We start from the raw sequence: 15,000 nt of genomic DNA on the forward strand, positions 1-15,000 counted from the left end.
AAAGTCGTTTGTCCCACAGATGAGCTGGTGAGACCTGGGTCTAGCCCTGAGATGATATAACAATCTGTTTTGCATTCCAGTTTTGAAAAAATTTTTGCAATACAGAGGAGGTTTTGACTTCATCTCTGAAATAGGCCTACATGTGCATGCCTAACACCAGCTCAGGCATAGAACATACACGACCAACTTCTGGTTTTATTACATATTATGGCACACTAAAATCGGAATTTTGAAGTGAAAAATGGCAGAATATTTTTGCAATCAGTAAACAGATTAATCTAAGCTAGAAAAATTATCTAAGGTTAGGTACACTTTAAGGATTAATGGTTAGAATGAAAAGGGAGGTTGTAAGTAACCCATTATCCCCCTAAGGGTGCTTCAACAGCAAGTTGATTTCTGCCGTCAGTTGCAGTAAAATTTGTGGGTGCTCCATTGACAAGTCAATTGTTTGGTTGGTAGCCACTGTGAACTCTTAGTGGCACAAGACTTACAGTGCCGCTCAGAGATAAGCGAACAACGCAGACGCAAAATTATCGCACACGATGTACGCGTATACACGTTTTTTTGACGCGTCTAAAATTACGTATCGTATACGTGTTTGTGCCTTTGTTATTCATAAAAATAGCATTCATATCAATAATTAATGAATACATTTTTTTCTTGCTTCTGATGAATTAATATTTAGTTGTTTTTTTTTTTTATTGGAGCTGAAGCGTATTCTCTTTCAGTTACCACAGAAGGCCTTTCTTCCCAAATAAGATAAAATTTAATATTACTGTAACTAAAGACAAAAGTTAAAATCTACCTGCACAATGTCCTAAAGCTCCTGTTGGTATCACAAATGTCACAGTTTCCCCAACTTCTTTACAAGTTCGAAAATAAGCGTAGAAAAAATGAACCAGTTGCCCCATTATGCGTGCCCAGTTGATAGAGTTTATTGAACAAAGATGGTTAGCTTCAGCATAAGCATGATCAGTGAAGCATTGTTTGATTGGTACATCCAAATCATCTGATGTTCCTTCTGTTCTAACGACATGTACATTTTGGTCCATAACAGTTGTCATTTGTAATTCTTGAACTTGATTGCAGCGTCCTTTGGGGAACAACACAATGATATCGACCCACTCTGATCTGCGGACACTTTCAATTGCAGCGCTCCCTGTGTCGCCAGAAGTCCCAACAAGAATTATTGTGTTTTTCTTTCTCTTGTTCAAAAAATAATCTATGAGCATCCCAACAGTAGCCAGTGCATAGTCCTTAAAGGCCAGTGTCTTTCCATGAAAAAGTTCAAGGAAGTGAAACTTGCTGACCCTTGTTAGACAAACAATATCCTTATGTTCATACTCCGCAAATGCTTTATCGATAAGATCTGTCAAAAGCAAACAGAGTGACAAAACTTGCTGAATTTGTTTTCAAACAATTTAAATTCTAGCTATTCAAAATTTATGATCTCTGAAGCAAAAAATTTAATAGATCATTTATCCGTCTTGTGAGGAAACGAAATTCAAGAAGACATCATTGCTATGTCTGGATATGCTACTGTATGCTCATAAAAATGGCCTTTTACATGTTCTGGTCATTACTGAACTTCCTTATTTTCGTTTCATGATTTTCTAGGCAACTTGAGAGGAAAAATGCAGTTATCTTGATCTCGCAAGTGGTGATTAGTCTTCTCCTGTTTTTTGAGACCGGTTGCCAGATCCATTCCCCAGGGAATGCATAAAGCAGTAATGAGAAAGCCAAATAATCTGGATTTGGATTTGATGTAAAGAATTCACACAGACCATGGATAATTTGGATTCAAAATCCATTTTTGGATTTGGTAAAGAAACACAAATATCCGCACAGGTCCCTACTTCATTATGCATACGGTCCTTTGTTTCAAGAAAACAATAGCAATAACAATAGACGTCCTTTGGGAGTGTAGCGCTTTGTTTGGTCTTCTTAGAGGTTTTTTTTTTAAGTCTATATAGACTTTTAAAAAATCGGTGAATTTTTTGACTGAAATACGGAAAATTGAACATTTTCAACTTAATTTTTGCACTTTTCCAGCAATTTTAGCCATTTGTCAATTTTAAAATAAGCAAAAGAAGTGGAGTTTTAAGAAATCTTTGTACAAATACAGTTCAGATTCTCATATACAAAACAAACAGACCAAATAAAAGTTTGCGGAAATTGTATGCCTACCTTCTTTTTGCTCTTAAAATTGTCCTTTGTTTCTTTGTCATTCACCAAAGCAAAGTGAGGGTTTGTTTTCTTTCCTGTATAATGTACGGCTCTTTTTGCCGAATCACGAGCAGTGCATAGAGAGGGCTCTTTATCGCATATTGTATAAATCAGCGATATGCTCAATGATGTTTTTGAATGCATCACTTTTGTTTTGCTGACGCTACAACCACTCCTGTAGGTAGCTTTCAAACAGATCCACGGATGTTCCTGTATGAGGCATACTTCGTTTTACTCCCTACCATGTATTTTCAATGCTCTGCATGTGGGCACGCATGTCTGGGTCGACGAAGTTTAGGTGATGGTTAACTGTGAGATGATGATAGCCCTGTCTTGTAGCCAATCGTAAGCTTTCCACATGTCGCTCATCACACGTGTTCCAGGCAATATTTGAGCGCGGATAATTGGCAAGAGTGTCTCTTTATCCCTGCGCTCTACCGGAACAAGGAAGCAGGCCTTGGTTTCGTGGCAAATGACACCAAAGACCCACTGTCCTTCAATGTAGCGATCTTTGTGATACTTCATCTTGCCAAACTTGGACTCATCAATCTCAACAGTTGTACCAGGACCGCCTATTGGCCTCGCATGTTGTTGCATTATTCTATCTGTACAAACCTCCCGGCAATAGTTATACCAATCTATCACCGTTTCTGTTGAGGTGGTTTCTTCATCTGACACGGTTTCATGCACTGCTTGTGTTGTGGTGAATTTATGCGCCCAAGCGTAAGTTAGGGCTAATATTTTTTCAAGGGAAAGCTTACTACCAGAAAACCATGACTTTGGCGGATTGAAGCTTGTCCATTGCAGTTTTTTCTAGAGCATCGCCAAACAAATCCATCTCCTGATGCAGTTGGTCTTTGCCATTTGAGTGCGTTTCCGCACTCAGGTTTAGGGCATTTCATTGACGACGAGAGCAGATTGTGCTCTTTGCACCACTCTATGCACCGCTCGTGATCGGCTAAAAGTCGGGATAGTTTCCATAAGTTTATAGTTGTTTCTTGAGGGGCGGCCATATTAGTTTTAAAATTCACAGTTTGATGAAAGAGAGGGGTTAACGTTGACTCAAAGATTTTATACTGCAATAAATTGTGCATAAAAAATTTCCCATATAGGATGCCCCAATCACAAGGAGGTATACTCTTCCGTGCAGTGTTCTTTTAAGTGTGCATTACGGGGGATGAAAAAAACAAGCAATTCAGACATTCACAGATATACTCGATTAACCTTACTGGGTTCAACCTTAAGCCTACAGGGCCACGGTTAGCATTATTAAGGGGTGACGTTGTTTCAAAAGAAGCAACATCAGTGCATTTATTGGTGGTCGCCACGGCACACGTCTACATATATTTACTTATCATTGTTATGTAAATTGTCATCCAGAATTCCAAAGAAATATCATTATCAAGGTGTGAATTAGCAACTTGACACATTAGCTCAGTGGTCTAGAAGAGGGACAAGTAATCCAGAGGTTTACAGTGGTACAGAGTTCAAGGCAGACTGTGGGAGACTTAGAAAAAAGGACAGAAAAAGCCGAGTGGGATCTGGAATAGAAAGACAGGACAAAGGAATCGAAAAAGGAAAGCTGGGACGAAAAGAAAGAAACACGGTGTGAGCAAAAAGGGCAAAGAAAAGAGAGAGGGAGAAAAAAGAGAGGGAGCGAGAGAGTGAGAGAGAATGATCATCCCGTAAGTACAAATTAGCCATGTATATATTTGATTCCCTTGGGTATGCGCATTGTTCTACAAAACAATTGTGCGAATGCATAATTAATTTATTCTGCATGCATAATCAAGTAGGGACCTGTACGGAAATCATTCCAATCCGTCTTGGGATTCAAAAATCCGGATTGGGAATTTCACAATGACTATTGCACCCTCAGTTGTTACGCAAACATTTTCCTTTGTTTGTCCAATAAACATGGCATTCACAAGTGTGTCAACCAAGAATAGTCCTTTAGTTTCTAAAAAACGTACCACTCAAGTCTGCAGCACTGATTTCGTCCAATGGAATAAACAGTGACATCACTTTTTTGGTAAGATCCACGTACGACAGCTGTTTCCATCTCTCTAAGGTAGTTTTATCCACAACTGGAATCTGCTCTGGCATAAACAATCCACCATCACTTGCATAGCCACTAAACAGCACGTCTTCAAATGATAAAGCTTGTACTTTTCCTCGCGTGCTTCTATATTTCATTTCTGTTTAATGATCGATCAGTGAATGATGCAAATTCAAAGGCTTGAACTATACGTAATTAGAATACGAAACTCGGAACTTCATACCCTTTTTTCAGAACGAAAGTAACAAAGTTTCTTCTCTAGGCTTTTGTAAAAGATAAGACGTGGCGTGTGGAAGATTTCCTTCAGTTTAGCCGCCGTCGCCGCCATGATGAATGACTAGTGGACCCTGGGTACTAATTGTACCACAGGCATCCGACTTTGATCAACGGCACCCGAAAATTCCCAGATATAAGGTTACAGGAAAAACGTAACAAAGAGCAATAAAAGTTCTAAATTTACAATTCTTCCCGTTTGTTTATGTCTTTGGGTTCAAGGGTTTGACCCCTATAAATTGGGTACGCTTTTCCTAGGTTGGCGGATGGTTCCAGAGGGATAACTTCTCTGTTATTCAGTGTATAAAAGTTGAAAAGAAAGTGTTCTGAAACTACAGTTGTTGCATTGAATAGTGATGCGCACTTGCGCTCAGAGCCTAGGCAGTCAGCTGCCAAAGGCCATGGGGCCCACATCAGCTTTATGCTGCCGGTTATTGACCGGCGTTACCAAATATGAAATGTATTTTTTCCTCTCCGAAAAGGCTTAACTGCAGAATACGTGGCTAAGCGGCTACTCTGTTAGACCTGTTACGCACACACACGCAAAATGTGGCTACGTGGCTACATGGCAAAGTTTCCATCTGCATAAAAACCGTCCAATTAAATACAAAAAAACAAGAAAAATCCTCAGGGCATGTACCTCGTTCTGTGGTTGAAGCTGCGTAGCAACATAGCCACTTTAAATGATTTGATTGACATCTAGTAGGTACAAGGGAAGACATGGACCAAAGGTCATCTCATATTTTGTAACGTGTTGAGCCACAATAAGCGAAAAGGGAGGTCTGGCCAAGGGCAGGCGAATTTTTTTTTTTTTAACCCGGCAAACGTATATTTGAAATACTAAAGAACCGTTGAAAGATATTCGTAAATTAGTGCAAAATACCTTTCTACAACGATAAATTAAATACGAGAATCATTTCCTTTTAAGGGAAACGACACAAATTTTCTATCAAGCAGTTTCAAGGCTCGCAAAAGCAGATTATTTTGAAAACTGATATGGAATCTCCGACGCAGCCCTTCCTAAACTTCATGTTTTAGGGTCAAGCTCTTTATAGGCTTAGAAATACGGAGTGTATTTACCCGACAGTAAACAACTTGTAGCATTCATTATATTTTAGTTTTTAAACAACTTTCGCTCCTCGCTCGCCGAAAATTGCAAAACTTTCTTTTGTTATGTCTTTCATCTCATCTTTGGGTTCAATAATTCACTTCAATTGGATCGATGAGTTACACGTGTTCTGGATGCTTCCCCCTCCGAAACGGCGATAATATTCGGGCTAAGATAAGCGGATGAACGCCGGTAAGATAACGAAATCTAAGACATGAGTCGAGCTTATGTACTTGCGCATTACATACCTCACAAAGAAGATATGTCGGTCGTTTCTAGTCAAGGAGATCAACAACGTGCGAAAAACGCATCGGCGGACTCCAAAGCGGCAGATAGCTTCGAGATTGAAGTGTTTAAATCACAGATAGTTACCGTTGCATCATGTGTTTTTAGTGAGGACCCGAGAATCGGCAATGTGGGAAGTATACGTTTCAAAAGCTGCGGGGACCAATTAACAACCGAAAGCGGCCAGAATGTGTTTCTTGCCAACGATATTGAACACAAGAAGGGTGGTTGCGCAACAGAAAGGGTAGCGGAGCACAAAGCCCGGCGATTCAAACGGATTTCGCTTCAATGGCTTTTGAAGCCTAGTAGAAGAGCTTCGCACAGTTCATCGCGAATAAGAACAGTCAATGGGCGAGCTAAACAGCGAGTAACGCGCATCAATTCGGCCCCAAAATCGTTCGGCCACAGTGGAAAGACCGAAACTCAAGTCACTGATTCAAAGGAAAATAAAGTACATAGTTTTGATGGCAGGTTTAATGAAGACATTGTCCAGCACGACAGAGGTCAAATTTCTAAAAATGACTCGCGAAAAATGAGGAGGATTTCTCTCCCAGCACCGGTTTTGGACGGTTCTGGAAGCGCAGTTGATAAGCGTCAGGCACCTGACATCTTTCATTCGCGGACACCTGAAGAAAGGCGAAAACACGTTGTGGAATTTGACGAAAAGTTTATCCAGTCGCTGAAAATCAACGAACCTGATGTAATGAGCGAGAGAAGAAGGAAGCTACGCACAACAAGTGAAGAAAGTCATGCCGAAAACGTTGGGCAAGATCCCGTGGAAAAATCCACATCAACGCGCGATCCTCGCGACACGTTCTCGCACGTTCAGAACGTAAAGAAGGAAACTGGATCATCGTCAAACAGTAATGTAAACAGTAAACTGGCATCGCGCCCTGCTCTTAAATTGCACAAATTTCACAATCCGGATATATTTTACATGCCTCTCCCCGATGACGATTCACAGACAGCGGAAACAAATTTATCGCACAAGTTGTGTCGCGCTCGACTCATTGAGCCTCGAACAAAGAATTCAGTGTTACAAGACTGTATCAAGGAAGAACTTCAGAGTTACCTTCATGATAAACAGTTCTGTAGTCGATCTTGTCAGCGCTGGTGCCTTGAGCTTAGTCAAAACATCAAAGCTGCTGTCCACAGACTGAAACAGTGTGAAATCAAAATCGCGTGTGTGGTGTACATTGCCGCGTTACGCGGACACGGCGTCCACGCAGCCGCGCAGTGCATTTTAACGCCAAATGAGGACAATTTTATCACAGTTAATTTTAAAAATCGCTCCATGATTGCATTAGCCTCGGTTTTGGCGATCAAATACGTATAACTGTCTTCACCTCAGGCGGCTACCAGTTAAATACAGTGAAATATACTGCAAGTACAATAAAGTGAAATACACATTTACAATTGTCTCTTAAACTTGTTTATTTCGTGTTTAATTATCACTGACTAACCCAAAAAACAAACGGATACTTAATGTGAAAGCGCGCCTGGTATACGTTCATCGATGCAGCTGGTGGAAAAATGAGATCTCCTCTGCCATCTTATGCCCATAATTTGGTTTGTTTTGTTCCATTTACGACACTTCCTAAATATTGGTCATCCGGCCCACCCAGATCAGTTCTTTACGGGCGTAAATACCAAATTGTTTTCGTAAAATGGCATCAATTTTCATTGCCAATTAATTACAATACTTGGGCAGGAGGATTGTCTTACTTCGAGCGTCACTTTTTTTCTATCCCGAAACAAAGATAGCTTGTTCAGTTTCCTCATCATGGAACTGTCGTGTCTCGACACAATCTAAGAATGAAACTGATGACATTCACGCGTTACTCAACTTTTTACGTCTTGTCTACAAAGATCACCATGACAGATTCTCGCCTCTAGGGTATTTTATGGTCTTTGAGAGTTCATGGAACGCCGAAGTCAACGAGGTCATCAACGCAGACAAACAATCGATTTCATGACCAACAATGGCTTTAGTGCTCCGAGAGGTTTCTGTCCGGGTTCTCCGGTTTTCCCCTTCTCCTCAAAAACCAACATTTCTAAATTCCAATTCGATTGGATGCAGGACCTCCCTGAAAACCACTTTCGTGTGATTGGAGCTTCCTGGGTAAATATCAAAGTTATCAGTCATTATTTAGCCTGCAGTGTAGGCGTTATTTTGGCGCGGAACGCTAGATAAATCAGGTTTTCGATGCCGCCATCTTGGATTGTGACCCCAATCTTCGGCCACAGTTACCAAATCTGAGATGGTGGCCTAATACGAAAATGTGCACTCGCGCGCCCAAAATACGCCTGCACTGCAGGCTAGTCATTATTGTTTTCCATTTCAGTACATTTCTTAAACTTTCTCGTCCAAACAACGACGCAAAATCACCAGACTTGAGGTTACATGGAGGACTTTAGAACCGGAAGATACATTTCCTGTTTTCTGTCCTAATTTAACTCACACGCGAAGTATACAAGTTAAATCAATTCCTGCATAATCCATGAATACGTTACATCCTTTCTGATGCAACTTAGAATAATCGCGAAATGATATAAAATGTAGTGAGGTTTTATTTTCTTATGACACTCTCGTTGCCTTCGTCTTCGTCGTCCGTTTTGTTTAAGCTCCCTCACGATGATGATGATGATCTATCAAGGTCACAGTCAATAGAATTAACTGATTAGAGTGTAATGTGAAGTACTAAGTTCCTACCCCATATGAACCATGTGAGCGTTAGCCCTATCCGAATGGAAATAGGCCCACACAAAGACAGAGAAAAAGTCGGACCAGGGTGGGAATTGAACCTTCGGGTTAGATCACCGCCGCTCTACCGACTGAGCTACAAGGTCAGACGGGAGTAGGCCATCTTAAAGTCACGGCAATGAACATGTACAATTACAAGGATGGGTTACGTATTTGCAAACGTTGGCCGTGAAGCAGCATATTTCACCAGACTTAACTGATTAGAGTGTAATGTGAAGTGTGCTTGTTTTCTACCCCATGTGAACCATGTGAGCGTTAGCCCTACCAATGGAAATGGGCCCACACAAGGACAGAGAAAAACTCTGACCAGGGTGGGAATTGAGCCCAAGACCGTCGGGTTAGATCAACGCAGCTCTACCGACTGAGCTACAAGGTCAGACGGGAGCAGGCCGCGGGAACCGAAGATGTTAAAGTCACGGCCATGAACACGTCATAAGAAGAAACACAGTATTCAAGTCACGTGTCCAGATACAGTTCAAATGTTACCCCAATATGTAGACCTTATCCAAACGACAGGACGACAATTCTGAACTTTAAATACAAAACACCAATTAACCCACTTCTTTTACAAACGTTTGAATCTCGGATGTTGCGCTTTTAGGGTCCGGCCCGGGTTGTTTAAAGCATGGTTAGCACCAACCAGTATTAATACCATGGAAACCTATAGGTTTTGATACCTCTTACATTGTAGCCTGCGGATACACATACAGTATATCAATTAAAGAGAATAATTATTTTACTCTTCAGTTTGAACTACTCGAAGATAAGGCCAGGTAAGGCATTCAATCAAATAAAATTGGATTTCTGAACAAGTAGTAATTTAAACTATTCTCCTATACTCCACGAAAGTTATTTTTTAGTGAACTCTTCCTAACAGTGTACACTATCTTACAATCGAATTGAAGTGTATTGTAGTAAGCTCATGCAGTATAACTTATTGAGAGTGCGATGCTGTGCTTCGTCTATTAAGAAACCCAAACCAAAGTTGTTTCATTATTTCAACCAATCAGAAACACAACAGCAATGTCAATCACGATTTGGTCAACGTTTATTTTTCTGCATTGGTGGCAGTTTCTGCACTTTTCCCGCGCTTCGCACGAGTTCCTAATAACCATTTATCGGAGTTATCAGCGCTTTTGCCGTATAAACGAGGCTAAAGGGTCATTTTGTATCGAATTGTCCCTCAAGCCTCTTTTGCATGTAGTTTTAGACGAAAGAAAATGTGCCTGCGGGCTCAACTACCGCTCTGACCAGCCAGCTCAATATATCCCTGATACATCAAACCAATCACATAAAACCCGTTTTTATTTTCCAACCAATCAAAAGCAAAACAACAATGCCAGTTACGACTTGGTCAGCGTTAATGTTCCGCGTTTGGTGGCAGTTTCCGCTTTTCTGCGCTGGTCAACATTTGCACATTTTCCCGCGTTTGGCACGAGTTCCTAATTTGGTGTGTCTACAGTTCTGACTTCTGACAAGTTAAGTACATTGTGTATGTTTGTCGTTATTGTTAAGATGCAGGGGGCCCTATATTATAGCCTGACTTGAAATCTGCTCAGTCCCAAAGCGTCTCTCTTTGAACGTGAACGTCAAGTGCAAAGAGTAGGGAGCTTAAGCACGCGCGTTTTTGAGACGCAGACGGGAACCGGAAGTGAGCTGTTTTCCCTTTTAACTGGTCTTCAGACAACCACATTTACATTGCTAAGTATTTTTTCTTCATTAGAGATGATTCGTATAAAAATCTGGGAGACACCACTGTCCTGGCACGAGAAATGTCCTCTTCCGGTTGCCGTCCGTGTCGCAGAAACGCGCGTGCTTAAGCTCCCTAGTCACGTGACAGCTCTTTAGTGATTATTGCCCTCCATATGCGGCGGTATCGAGATAAGAACCATGTTCTTTTCAATTGCGAGGTTAAGCAGAGGTACTAAAGATTTGAACTTGAAGAAAACTTTTTCCGTAGAATTGAACGCTTCTTTAATGTTGTTGGGGCGACGGCAGCGTCCGGCGTGTCTGAATAAGACAGCATTACTTGCAATCGACCAACCGGCATTCCATCTAAGAAGAAAGAAGCAAATATGAAAGTACATCGTACAGGAGATTTATGCGAGCCTTATAAGAAACTTATAATTTACATATTCTTTCGTGTGAAGTAAAAAATAATATTAATAAGAACAACTGGCTTGCAGAGCGCGTATCTATGTACATAATCAAATGCTTCGTTTACAAATTTTTATGAATAACAATTAAGGCGGGGGTACACCTGAAGGACGTTTTTCACGCCGCTTTAAATCGGTTTAATGGAAAGATCTCGTTCGCATTTCAAGTAATACAAAAACCCTATGCTCATAACACAAATCAATGTTTTGGGGTGTTTTGTAAATTTTTTGGTGATTTTTTGGTATATTTGGGAGGAGATAGTTTTTCTCAAAAGAGTAGTCAAATTTGGAGAAATGAGAAATATTTAAGATTTGATGTATTTTAAAAATTAGAATTTGAAGTTAGAAATTGATGTATGGACACCCAAACAGTCCCCTACCAACCTGGTGTGCTCTTGGGTTGGGGGTAACTCTCTGTTGGTGTTCCACAAATAATATTATTCTTTCTTTTATTCCTTCTTTAATTAAACCTCTCAAAATTCCATTCAAAATCACGTGTCCCCATACCTTAAGATGAGGTAAAACATTTAACAACTATTCACCGAAGTGGAGGTGGCTAGCGGTGGATATTATCCAACGCTAGCCACCGACACTGTTTTAGTATATACTAATACAGTATATTATGCACCTCAAGAACAACCAGTTAGCGCAGAGAATTTTCAATAATCACTTACGTAATTATACTAATTAACATGCAATTATTCCATATATATAAGCGTACGTTCAACTTGGTTATGAGACGATAGGTAGCTAATGAGGTGCGTAGGCTATAATCATCTCATATCCAACAAGCGCGAGAGGAATAATTGTCGTTTTATTGAAAGCGTCCACAAATTATAGATAAATCTTTCCTACTTTATTCTGTTAAGACAAAAAAAAAGTTGATGCGGAAAGCTATTGATATTTCCGGAGCATGGTTTTATAGCTCACATGCCATGATGGCTAAGCCAATCAAAACTCTAGAATTATATTATCCATTGATCTAGTTTTTATTACATATCATATATATATAATGACGTGATAATTGTTTAAATTGACCATCAGCTACAAACGAGATTTATACCATCTATAGATTTTTTATTCAAGCAACAAAAAACAAAATTCTAAATTTGGAAGGCAGTGCTGTAGAATACGGCCAGCCGAATTAGCCAATCAAAACAAGCGTGCTGTCTTAAAGCTGATTTTCAGAGGAAAAAACACATGTTTTCCCACTTAAAATTCCTCAAGCATCATCACAAACTAAATACCACGATTAATCTTTGACTTTTGGAATTGAAACGAGCGTAAAACGGAAAAACGCGGACCTTAGGTGAACTTTTCCGTTTGCCAAAAATCAATTTTAGACTGCGCGACTTTCATATATTTCTAGCCATCGCGAACCGCAAATATCGAGTAAGTACGACAAAAAAATGAGCGAGGATAAGAACATTTGCATTGCTTTGTGACAAGCTCAAACTTGCCGTTACAATCTCTCTAATTTTGGCTGTAACCAACATCTCGCGCGACTTACTCGAGAGAACACGTTTCACGCGCAAAACGCGACGTGTCTTTCAACCAACTTCTTAAAAAATACCCTTGAAAAATCCGAGAGGGCTTCTAGGGACCAAACTCACCATGCTCGAGATTAAGCCACTTTGTTTCCGAATATTTGCCTACAAAAGAAGAGAAGAAAACTTAACGAGACGATACGCCAACATCTCTAGATTTATTGTTATGGAATTTGGAATTGCGTGCAAGCTTCCTTGGTTTCAACTCTAATACTCTTATACCAAAGAACGGATTTCCTTCATAGCAATAAGTACAAAGAATTTAATTACGTTTTAATTTCAGAAGTTTTAAATGTTTGGGAAATGATCAAGATGAATGCTAACAACACCATTTTTCGAGGCAAAATTGCGATCAAATAATTTCAGAAATAGGGCGTAAATTAATGGGGCTATGTCACGGAACTGCAGCTCATTTTGTGTAGTTTAACTTCTCGAGACCTAGTCTGCCCCTTTCAATTGAAGACCCTCGTTTGCCCAAAAGTCATTCCTGTCATTTTTTTTTTTTTTTGCTTTTTAGACACTGCAATTAAAAAACGCTGGCTAAGTGAGCAAGTCGGCTCTAGTGGGAGCGAGAATGTCTCTGAACAAAATGTTATTTGTTGCTGACCTCATGGTTGAGCGAGGTATTTTACGATATGGGCCGCTCCAATCTTAACTTATGAAACAATATGTCAGGAATTGTTTGAAGTTTTTTTCCCTTTTTCTTTTCACAACCTACAACCTACCTCCAATGCTGCTGCCTGTGTTGGAACGCGCTCTCTTAGTGAAAGAGTCTGTGGTAAAGATAACAGAAATTAAATGCAATGCTGTAAGACCCACAGACGAGAAAAAAAAACATTCATCATCTTCATTGCCATGGTTATCGTCATCACCATCGGGCCAAGGCGCATTGATAACAACGGCTCTCACGATTGGTCCAGAAGACGATAAAAATACATCGTAATGTATCGTCATCGTCGTCGTCGCCGTGAAGGTGACCTTCATCGTCATAGTGATCACCATCATCATCACTAATAATTTTGTTTATTTATTTATAGAACGGCAGGTTTCTTTTACAGGTCACCGGTCATTGTTTTACTTATACAGAAAGCATCCTAAACATTCATAACAGCTAACCTTAGGCCTAAAAACTTTCCTGTAGGCCCAATTAGGCCTAAGGTTAGCCTTTATGACTGTTTAGGATTCTATCTTTATTAGTAAAACAATGACCTCTGACCTGTGTTCTGTGTCCTGCAAAAGAAACCTGCCGTTTATAGAACGCCTCCCTTAGGAGATTGAGCACTCCCATTGTTGTAAAAGCCAATCAAAACAGAGCTATCTCAACGTCAAGGGAATAGGCCACGTTCGATATATCAATATTCGGCCATGGCTACGAGGCTTTATGGTCAAATGGACTTTATCCACGATAGCCGCCATGTTGGGTTTGCCTTTAATAATAATAATATAATATGTGACCTGCTAATTGCCCTTTCTCGCAGTCGGAGACTGAATTACTAAGGGCACAGCTCAACGAGGTCGGACCGAAGGAGCTGTGCTGCCGGCTAGGCCCTTGACCCATGTATGACCACGGAGCACAGCACCACAGCCTGCTGGAATAGGCCGGGAGTCGATTTTGAGGAGGGAGGAAAACCGGAGTACCCGGAGAAAAACCCTCGGAGTCAGATTGAGATCGACTGAAACTCAACCCACATACGATCCGAGCCAGAGTTGAACCCGGGTCACAGAGGTGGGAGGTACGGTTGATGACCACTAAACCATCCTTATCGTGCAAATTAGCTACACATTTCTGAGGGGGCAAACAACGTAAGTTCGAGAGGTTATAACGAACATCTTAGCCACACAGATGATTTGTTTCACGTTCATTGAATGTTTATCACTTAAGTAGTAAAATAGAATGATTACACAAGTTACTTAGATGTTTTTTAGTGAAAAATGAACAGATAACGAAGTAGAGAGTCAAAATGTCGGAGACAATCAACAGATATAAAATTATTATAAAAGTTACTTAATTCTAAATTTTAAAATGTACTTTTAGCATTGTTAATTCAATATTTCGATGAGCTGATGTTCCGCAATTTGCTTTTATTCCAATGTTTGCCTCCCAGCATAGCACATGGCTAATTTGCGTGACAATTTGAAAACCAACATGGCGGCTATCATGAATAAGGAGTATTTCACGGCTCAGTTCTGTTTTTCTTTGTCTCACAAGTCCCAAGGGAGATTTCTAAACAAAACAATATTCAAATTTAACCATAAAGCCTCGTAGCCATGTGTAAATATTGAGATATCGAAAGTGGCCTCTGGAGCGTTTTCACATGACGTCACGGCGGCCATGTTGGTGTTCCAATACAAAGGAATGGCAGCCATGATGGTGTACCAAACTAACCCTCAGGGAATTGACCGCTATTTTCAAGTAAATACTTTCTTTTGTTTCAGTAATCCAATATGGCTACTGGTCACGTGAGTGGAAACGCTCTATTGTTATACTTTTCGTGAGAAAACCTGTTCCTAAAAATAATTTACCCAGGAAAGGCTTGATTTAACGAATTTGTAGAGATAGAGCTTGCACTTGATGAGCTCCA

At 40.3% G+C, this 15,000-nt stretch overlaps 3 protein-coding genes across 7 annotated transcripts in view; 1 reads left to right on the forward strand and 2 right to left on the reverse strand.

Moving 5' to 3' along the window:
• Positions 1-4,638, reverse strand: part of LOC137984984 (threonine synthase-like 2) — a 14,865-nt gene extending 10,227 nt beyond the window's left edge. Inside the window, exons 1-3 of one of the 2 annotated variants that reach the window (XM_068832358.1) lie at positions 4,509-4,629; positions 4,200-4,424; positions 806-1,369 (exon numbers count right to left, since the gene is read on the reverse strand). In XM_068832358.1, coding sequence (XP_068688459.1) covers positions 806-1,369; positions 4,200-4,422 — 787 coding nt within the window. In that variant the 5' untranslated portion in view covers positions 4,423-4,424; positions 4,509-4,629. Of the gene's footprint in view, positions 1-805; positions 1,370-4,199 lie in introns of both variants that reach the window. The other variant, XM_068832357.1, reaches the window with a different exon arrangement.
• A 1,004-nt stretch (positions 4,639-5,642) lies between these two features.
• Positions 5,643-7,367, forward strand: LOC137984792 (uncharacterized). The gene has a single exon (XM_068832076.1). It carries the CDS (start codon positions 5,881-5,883, stop codon positions 7,285-7,287), a length of 1,407 nt encoding a protein of 468 aa, XP_068688177.1. The 5' UTR covers positions 5,643-5,880; the 3' UTR covers positions 7,288-7,367.
• Positions 7,368-9,745: 2,378 nt separating this feature from the next.
• Positions 9,746-15,000, reverse strand: part of LOC137984790 (uncharacterized) — a 51,920-nt gene continuing 46,665 nt past the window's right edge. For 3 of the 4 annotated variants that reach the window (XM_068832075.1, XM_068832074.1, XM_068832073.1), the window contains exons 26-28: positions 13,144-13,191; positions 12,485-12,523; positions 9,746-10,770 (exon numbers count right to left, since the gene is read on the reverse strand). In XM_068832075.1, the coding sequence (XP_068688176.1) occupies positions 10,640-10,770; positions 12,485-12,523; positions 13,144-13,191 (218 nt within the window). In that variant the 3' untranslated portion in view covers positions 9,746-10,639. Of the gene's footprint in view, positions 10,771-12,381; positions 12,524-13,143; positions 13,192-15,000 lie in introns of all 4 variants that reach the window. The other variant, XR_011119178.1, reaches the window with a different exon arrangement.

The sequence above is a fragment of the Montipora foliosa genome, chromosome 14 (assembly GCF_036669935.1).
Source record: "Montipora foliosa isolate CH-2021 chromosome 14, ASM3666993v2, whole genome shotgun sequence".
Taxonomy (NCBI): domain Eukaryota; kingdom Metazoa; phylum Cnidaria; class Anthozoa; order Scleractinia; family Acroporidae; genus Montipora; species Montipora foliosa.

What these genes read in the sequence shown, in the direction of transcription:
- LOC137984792 (XM_068832076.1), top strand. Translation starts at nt 5,881, where the DNA reads ATGAGTCGAGCTTATGTACTTGCGCATTACATACCTCACAAAGAAGAT.